Source organism: Cyrtonyx montezumae, unplaced genomic scaffold, assembly GCF_038088225.1.
Source record: "Cyrtonyx montezumae isolate F1298 unplaced genomic scaffold, pur_monq_1.0 scaffold_17, whole genome shotgun sequence".
Classification (NCBI taxonomy): domain Eukaryota; kingdom Metazoa; phylum Chordata; class Aves; order Galliformes; family Odontophoridae; genus Cyrtonyx; species Cyrtonyx montezumae.
Window position 1 is genome coordinate 7,106,289 of NW_027071903.1, and position 8,963 is coordinate 7,115,251.

Below are 8,963 nucleotides of genomic sequence, written 5' to 3' on the forward strand. Positions count from 1 at the left end.
TTGTTGTAGAAATGGGATACAAAGTCTTCCAAAAGCAAACCTGCCAGGTTGGGCAAGTGACAGTGGCAGAAAGAAGGGAACATAACCCATGAGGCTCCCAATGCCACAGCCCTCATTGCCAGCCCAGCACCGCCCTCATTCTGCAGTCATGCTCTACTCTGCTCTCTCCCTCCAGGTCAATCTACTCATCCCCATCACTTACCTGGCATTTTGGGCATTTCTGCTGGTCTTCAGCCTATACTCCGAGCCGGTTGTCTGTGGAGTCGGACTCATTATCATTTTAACCGGAGTGCCCGTGTTTTTTCTTGGAGTCTACTGGAGAAATAAACCAAAGTGTGTAAATAGGCTAATAGGTAAGCAGTGCTGCAGTGGCTCGGTGCACTCCTTGTGCCCACTGCTCGTGGTCTGCAGGGCTCAGCCCCTCCTCGCCCTCACCAGTGCCCAGATCCCAGCAAGCCCAACCACTGCCAGTACGCACAGCCCTCAGACCCCCACACAAAGCAGGTTAGGTGCTGCTTGTGGATAGAAATTCTTCAGTTCTAAATTGGAAGGAATGACAAGCAATCAGGCAGACAGTCATGGTGCAGGAGACCCCTGGACGGGAGGAAGCAGCTGTATTTTTGTGGCTGTTACTGTGGGTGACTGCTTTCTTCACCACTTGACACATTTACCTCCACTTGTGCCCCTGTGCATCCCCCACCTCACTCACCACAGCCTCAGCCACAAAGCTGATGTGCCAGAGTATCACTTTAAGCACGTAAAGACCAAACAAACCATCACAAAAAGAATAATAAATGACAGAACTCTGCCTGTCCCTCACCCCGCTCTCCTCCCAGCAGCGCTGCACAACCCCTGCACAGCACAATGAATTATTTCACACTCAGATAACAGGAAAGCCTTGCTTTCTCCCTCACATCACAGTGCACACATTGCTTGTGATCAGGCTGTGCTCGGCTTGCAGATGTTCTGTGGTGGGGGCTTTCCCTGAGCAGGAGCAGCTTCCCGCCCAGCTGCAGCCCTGCTCCCTCATGCTCACTGAGACTGCTGGGCACCAGTGCTGCCTTGGGGACAGCCCAGTGCCAGGCCCCTTAGCAGCAAAGGCACATTCCTAAAGGCACCCAATTTTAATCACCTGCATTTTGCAAACACCGATTTGTCACCTCAAAGCAGCCATAGTGGTGGCACGCGGTGTGGCAGGGCCAAGGCCTCCGTGGGGAAGATGGCCACCGGGTCATGCACCGCATCACGCAGCGCTCAAGCGGCCGTGCTAACTGCACACTTGCTCCCTGCAGAGTTGGTGACGTGCTGGGGACAGAAGCTGTGTTTTGTGGTGTACCCCCAGGGCGGGGCGGCCGAGGAGCCCACCGCCCACTGCTGCCCGCCCGCCAGCGACATGTCCCCAAGGAAATAGCGGAGCAGGCCCCGGCGCTGAGGAGGCTTCTTGTTTACATGCCCATTTTTGCAAAAAGTTTTTCTGGAATTAAAAAAATAAACGAAGTTTTTAGAGAATAGTGAGCTACACCCTTTATGGCATCTGTAGCTTTTAGTTTTTCCCTAAGGAAAAAAACAAAACAAACAAAAGAAAGAAACAAATAAAATATGAAATAAGGCGCTGGTTGTTTTATTTTTGGCAGCACACTCACTCAGCAGGGGAACTCAGCACAGCTACGGCTCTGAAATACTGATTCGAGCAGCCATAAGGGCCTGGCCGAGACTGAGAGAATGGGACACTGTAAAAACAATTCTATAGCTTCCCATCACAAAAGCAAAATGGAGAAATCCAGAGGAAAGGAGATTTGGGTACAAACCTACTGCTGCCCCAGAGCAGGCACAGCCCAAAGGATCATTTCTACATATGTCCGGGAGGACAGCTGGTGGAGCATCCACATGGCCAGGGGCCACAGTGAGCAGGGGAAGCACGTGGGACAGGAAAGAGCCTGGGTTATCATAGAAAAGAAGTCACCCTGAGCATTAAGACATCACTTGGTGAGATAAGATCTCAAACATCTTCATTTTTGAAACATTTCTGCAAAGGCAGGGTTGGGTTTGTGCACAACAGGGAGATCTCAAAGGAGCCAGGAACAAAGCCAGGCGCTCCTCTTTGCTATGATCAAGTCAGGTGACACTTCTCATTTTAACTGTGCTCAGAGAAGGAGCAAGTCTAAATCATTCTCACATCAGATGCTTTTTAGAAAGTGTTTTGCATATTTTATTTGCAGCAAACACTAAAAAAAAAAAGAACCAGATTTTTTTTTATGTATTCAATAAATTTAGAGATTTGCTGCTGTAGCAATATGGCCACTTTCACACCAAAGAATCTTTTGAAAATGCAAAATGCAGGAATAGCTGTAAGCAACATTTTGAATAGCTCCTGTTCTTTTGTAACTTTTGAAAATAAAAGCTATCTTGGTAACAGCCATAGGAATTTGATTCCTAAAGCATCTCTGTGTTAGTGGCCTCAGTTGAAAAATTAGTGGTCCATTAATCTATTACTTTGTCAGGTACTGTACATTATACAAAGATTGAAGAACAGACTCAAAATATGGGGTGAGTTCAAGGAAAGCGTCTTTCCACTACTATGCATTATTTAGAGGTATTCTTTACCTTTAAATGTCTCTCCCTCTATCCAAGCATTGAGATGGTACAACACACTACAGAGAAACACAGTTTATACTCTTCTCCTTCTATAAAGCTACACAAGGCATTAAGTTATATAGTTAGCTAAAGAAAAATGTGGCTTTGTGTGTAAATATAAACATACACCTTAGGTAACAGTAAAAATGTATGAAGTCTGTAACTGCTACCACAGCAATCAAACTCTAAAAATGGCTTCTTTAGCCATTGCCTCACAGTTGTTAACTAGCTTGGGCTCAGATTTTCCCTGATTGTGTTTATTGTTTTAGAGCACTGAAACATTCATCCTTAGATCGGAAGGCTGAATTCAGAACAGGAGGGTTGAGCAGAGCTCATCTCTGAATTACATACCACTCTCCAAAAGCTGTTCCAAGATTTTTAGAAACAGTTTCATCTGTGATCCCAACATCACATATGTTATTTATTTTAAGGCTTTGCAAAAGGTACTTCCTAGTGTATACAATTTCTAGCCATAGAAATCCATGTACAGAGCTTGGAAGATAAGTTCATATGCTGAATGAAATTCAGCAGCATGCTCAATCTTGTTCAGGTGTTTAAAAAAAAAAAGAAACAAAAAGATCGGAAGAGACATAACTGCTATTATTTTTAAACCTACTGAACGAAAGCAAAACCCCAAGTCAGTTGACACTACAAGCATGTCAAGAACATTACATGACTCAATGCAGAGAAGCCAGTCTCTTCTAAAAGAAATGTCTTGTAATTTTGAAGTATGTGCAGTGGTGATACAACTCTTGCTGATTTTTGTTTCCTGCAGCATTCTGATGTCCCTTTTATTGACATGTAAATCATGATAACCTGTACTTTGGCTTTCTGCTCTGAAGGAGACTCTGATAAAGAAAACAAAGCAATGGACACCTCCACCTCAGCTGCAACAAGCGCACCTTCTCCAGGTCATTCTCTGTAACCAATTCATACAATTTTGAAGTCATCTCCATACGAAACAAACTGGCACCACCTTAACTGAATTACACTGATAGGAACAGCAGTGTTAAAATTTTGAGTTTAAATGAAGTTATAAAATCGATCAATTTCTAAACAAATCTGTATTTTACATACTATTATATGTAGTTGTATACATATAATAGTATTAGAGGCTATAATGCAGAAATATTGCCTGCTGTTCAGTAGTGCTGGCAATGCCAATCAGCAAATTTCACAGTGGTAATAGAGGTAATGCAAATGTTTAGTACCATCTTTAAGTTAGATTTTGAGACTGATGCCGGTAAGAGTTGTATTGGATCATTCTTATTGCACGATCACCATATGATTATCGCAGATCACATATCATTGTGCCACACAGTGGATACCACAATGGGAAAACAGTCCATCTCCCAAGTAAGGTGGCATCCAATAGGCAACAGGAGCTGTGGGGGCACAAGCAGGAGAACACAGGACTAATGAGGCAGAGCTGCACAGCACAGCTGCCCCTGCAGGCCCCACTGCTCTCAAATGTTTTCATGAGCTTGGTACAGGAATTGGCTGCTTTCGGTTGACACTAAGGCAAAAATACCTTGATCTAAGCAGGGTCAAGATAGGACACTCATCAGTTCACAGCTTTTACCCAACTCAGAAAGTATTCATGAGTCACTGTGTATTTGATATTCCATAACAAGCATATTAATTGGAAGTAATTTTACAAATACGTATTAAAAGATGTACAAACAAGCTTTCATTAGCCAAGCTCAGTGATACACTGCCCCACACAATTTAAAGAAGTCTTCAGGAAAGAACTTTCTCATTTTTCATTCTCTAATTTGCAAATTCTAGAAACAAAGTACCTTTTATTTTTGGCTCTTTTGAGAGCCAAATGAATTACAAGACAGGAATCTCTGAGCTACTGAAGTACGTGTCATAAACAAAAGCTTCAGTAAAAAATAGAAAAGTCAAGGGTGAACCTTGCTTGGAATTTGTCTTTTCCTAAATCTTCAGTGTTCCAACTACTTTGGCCCCTTGCTTGGGAGCAGGCCCCTGTGTGGAGCAGGGTTTGTTTCCTGTTACTAAAAGCAAAGCAACTTTTGTTTGATTCTAAAACTTCTCATTCCTTAGCACTTTTCACTGGTGCTCTAACTTCAACTACGCAAGAAAATTCGGAATTTGGACAAATGAAAAAGGAAAAACCAAGGAAAAGGATCTGAAAGCGGGCAAGTGATGCTGTTTTTATTAGAGAGCAAGAATAAATGTCTTAAAAGACTCAGGGTAAGATAGGAATAGAAAGGAAGGAAACTTGGAAGGCACAATGAAGCAGGAAATATATGAAGAGCAAAAAAAGGACACTTCCACCACTTAATCCAGCCCTGAAGACCATTTAATCCCTGTAGCCAAAAACACAAGGACTATAATCTGAAATAAGAAGGGTGGCTTATTTAACAACTTGTTATGTTAACAGACTAACAAGAGATGTGCTACCTGGCAAGTCTGGGTCATTGATGGAGAGGCTGCCATCTAAATCCTACTGCCTGCTTGGGAGATGAAAAGATGCTTCCTGATCTTAAATAAGCAAAAGCAATTCTTCTCTCAAAAATCCGTTAAAACAAATACATAAATTACTTAAGACTTTTCAAGGTAGCTCATTGGTTTTGTCACAACACACATCTGTTGTGCTACACAAGCTGTCAGCAAACATTGCTACAAGTGCACAGGTATCATTTATTACTCTATTTCCCTTTTATATGCTCTATTCATTTCAGCAACGTTTACATCAGTATTGGGGTTGTAGGATTACTGCCTGTATCACTGTTATTGAAGCTGAATTAGCACTTCATGGTGAAGCAAAGCAATCACCTTTTCTGTGAGATAAGGCAGTGTTAGCCCTCTACATCAATCTGTGCCCTCCCATCCTTCATGGTTATGGATAAATCCTGTTGACCATGAAGTCTGTCCAGTCCTCTGCTACACAGATAAATGGTTGTAAAGCAAATTTGCCAACAGAAAATAACTCAATCTCTACCTTCTGAAAAAAAAAACCAACGAAAAAACCCAGCAGAATAGAGCCAATGGTTCCCTCTGAAGATATAAACAAACACTGGAGAGAGGAAGCATCAGCAAAACAAGCACAGCCCCCAGCTACCAGCAATGAGGTGATGTATTTTAAGAACAGGGTTTTCTGTCTATTTTTTCTCTGTAACAGAGTCATAAAGAATCATATACTCCATGGCTATGTTTTGTTATTTGAGGTATATCTATGTGTCTTTTTAAGATATCTGTATACAACAGGAAATTGCTATTGGCAAGATTTCACATGTACTTCCCAGAAAAAGTGATGCACATCTACAGCTTCAGACACCAGCAAAAAGCACGCAGCCAAGAAAAAAAAAGAAACCACACCACCTTCAGATCTTCATATTGAAGGTTCATAATTGACTCAACACATGGAGTCAGCAGTGGGCAGTGTTTACAGATTGGCACCTTCTAGTGACAGTCAGAAATTCACAACCTCTGGACACATTAAATTTTATTAAAAATTAAAGAGATTGAAGCAAGAGCAAAAGTATGATGATGCCCAGCATCTTACTTGTATAGTATCATTGTCCAGGAACCAGCAAACGCTGGTAACCACGATGCCATACCTGAACTATACATCTGTACATACATTATGGTAAAATGTATTTCAGTGGATATCTACAACACACACAAAAAAAGAAAAAGCAAAAAAAGGCAGAGAACAGAATAGAAAACCAGTACATTTCAGGGATGTTACAGTCATACAAGAGCTGGAAAGTGCAGCAATTTCCAACAGAAATACACCTCATGTTTTAATAGCAATAAGAGAGTAAGAGAGCACTTCATTCATGATGCTGCTTGTGAGATTCCTTTCTTCTTAGACCAGGGAAAGGCTTAAGTATTCCTCTCTATTCAGAGTTCTTTTTAGGAAGCTATTTTTTAGGGAGACCAGATGGTGGAGTTTTGTAGGGTTTTTTTTGGTGTTGTTTTGTTTTGAATCTCGAATACTTTTTCCCTTTTATGAAAATATTTAAGGAATGTAGAAAAGCATTATTAAAATAATTTTTAAAAGATAAACTTACTAACCCATTAGGTTATATAGTCATTGAAGTGTGATTTTATTTTCCACTGAGCAAAGAATGAGACTTTCCTGTTCACACTTCTGGCATAGTAGCAGTTTCCCACAATTTTTTTTAGTAAGTTCTGAATATAAGGAGGCAGCTTGTGAGGAACAGAAGCTGGGTGAGTTTTAATGACAGTTGATTCTCTGCTTAATGCTTACAAGTGGTGGAGAAAGGAGGGGTTAGGCATATACTAAGGCAGACAGGTTTCCTTCACATATTGACACTTCAGCACATTTGTTTGTGCCCACAGCACACATGTTCAGGTTTTTCTGCAAAAGTGACTCTCTCCTCCAAGGAATGGACTATGATAGCTAGAAGAGAATACTCTATTGCAGAATACAAAACATAAGTGTCTACACAAAAGCACCAGGCTTGTATGTCTCATTTATGCAAGGCTGTAAATTCCAGCAGTGATGGCTGTGCATATTTCTGGATGCTTCAAGCATCAAATTTTCATTAACCTGGATTTTTGTCAGCTTCTAAATATAAAACCTCCTCACTGAAATTTCAGCTGAGTTACCAAATGGATCAGTACACAAAATATGCATTATGTATGGAAGAAATTATGTTAAGTTACACATCTTAAAAGAAAATACAGTTCAGGGTTGTTCTCAGAATACTGCAGTAATTTGAAGTATATATTTCAACTCCAATATTTCAATATATTTCAACTTCCAGAGCCTTACAGTGATGATAATTTAAGGTATAGTATGATGAAAATTATTTTTCTAAAGTAATCCATTTCTGTAAGAGAATTAAATATACACATATTCTGAAAGTCCTTCATATCATCACAGTATTAACTCTGAAACAATCCTCCTCTCCATTAAGAATAAACTTACTGATTTGCAAATAAAATTTCAAAGAATTAAAATCACCTTTAGGAAAAAAAGACAACACTAAAACCTGCAGCCTTCAATGCAAACAACCCTGGCAGTGTGATGACTACAGTACGTGACAAAAGTGGAATATACCTAAAATATTTACAAATGCTATTTAATTAATACTTCTTCCAAAGCTACATTTCCTTTGATGAAATGAGTTCTGATCACAAAAGCACTTGGAAAGAAATGAGTGAGTAGTACTTACTTAATGTAACTGTGACTCTTGCTTGTTATGCATTTTGCTACAATCCTTTCTATGCTCTTACAGACTTTGAATCTTCTGGAAAACACACTATGAAACCAATTTGCAACTGAAGACAAAAAAGTAATTTTAAGGTCATTCTCCCATATTACATTTCAGTAAAGCTGAAGTCTTACTTCGCATTTATTTAAAGCACTCCAAAAAGGAATCCTAGCCAAAGATTCAGGGCACATCCTTGACACTTTGATGTAAACTGTTCACTGCAAAAGCAAGTGTGCCTTTGCAGCCAGGAGGGGCTGCAGATGGCAAACCCCACTTCTACAAACACCCAACTTCACCCCAGCTTTACAAACTCAAGTTACCAGTTAATAACTTCAGGCAACTTGAATTCCTACAGCATTAAACAGCATCAAAGCACTTGGATACTTACAGAGGAGCAGCTGAGATAACTTCTTTATTAATTTCTGTATGTAACATGTTAGTTTCTTACTGCCTCACCAAGGGACTGAAGCAGAACTCCTAAAAGGGCACGGGGGAGCTTGGCCCATGCTGGTTCATGGCACCATCCTATTCATTGCAGCAGGGCCAAACTATCAGACCATAACCAGCTGTGATTCTGCACCAGGTCACTCCTGCTTAAGCAATATCACCTTCCTTCCATGTAAATAACTTGCTTGCTTCTAATTGCACTCTAAAATAAAAACAAAAAAGAAGTCACTAATTTAAAGCAGTATACAACTTTCACAATGTCAGCTTTGAAACTGGCACTGTCCTACTTCAGTGCTCAACAGAAAGTAAATGCAAACCCCTAAAATCGTCTAGAAAAAGTTTCAAAAAGCTGCACCGAGATAGCAGATTTGTAAGCAAACCTGTGACGTAGATTTCATTACAAAATAAAGAGTCCAATCCTGACAGTTACCAAGTGCTCATTGCTTCCTACTGCAGCCAGCTGTAGAGCCTCAGAAACCTTCAGAGCACAACCAAAGTGGTGTAATCGTAAAAGTCCCTGAAATCAGAAGGGAGGAGAGGAAAAAGACAGGAAGACAGGAAGCAATTCTTCAACCTTTGCAACATCACTTTGAAAAGAGTAATATATAACAGAAAAAAACAGTTGCAAATGGGGCTCAATGCATTTCACTTGTATTGAACATTGCTGAT

At 40.5% G+C, this 8,963-nt stretch overlaps 1 protein-coding gene across 1 annotated transcript in view; it reads left to right on the forward strand.

The window, feature by feature from the left end:
- Positions 1-1,834, forward strand: part of SLC7A10 (solute carrier family 7 member 10) — a 29,925-nt gene extending 28,091 nt beyond the window's left edge. Inside the window, exons 10-11 of the mRNA XM_065733157.1 lie at positions 176-353; positions 1,293-1,834. Of these exons, the coding sequence (XP_065589229.1) occupies positions 176-353; positions 1,293-1,411 (297 nt within the window). The 3' untranslated portion in view covers positions 1,412-1,834. The remainder of the gene's footprint in view (positions 1-175; positions 354-1,292) is intronic.
- Positions 1,835-8,963: the final 7,129 nt, after the last annotated feature.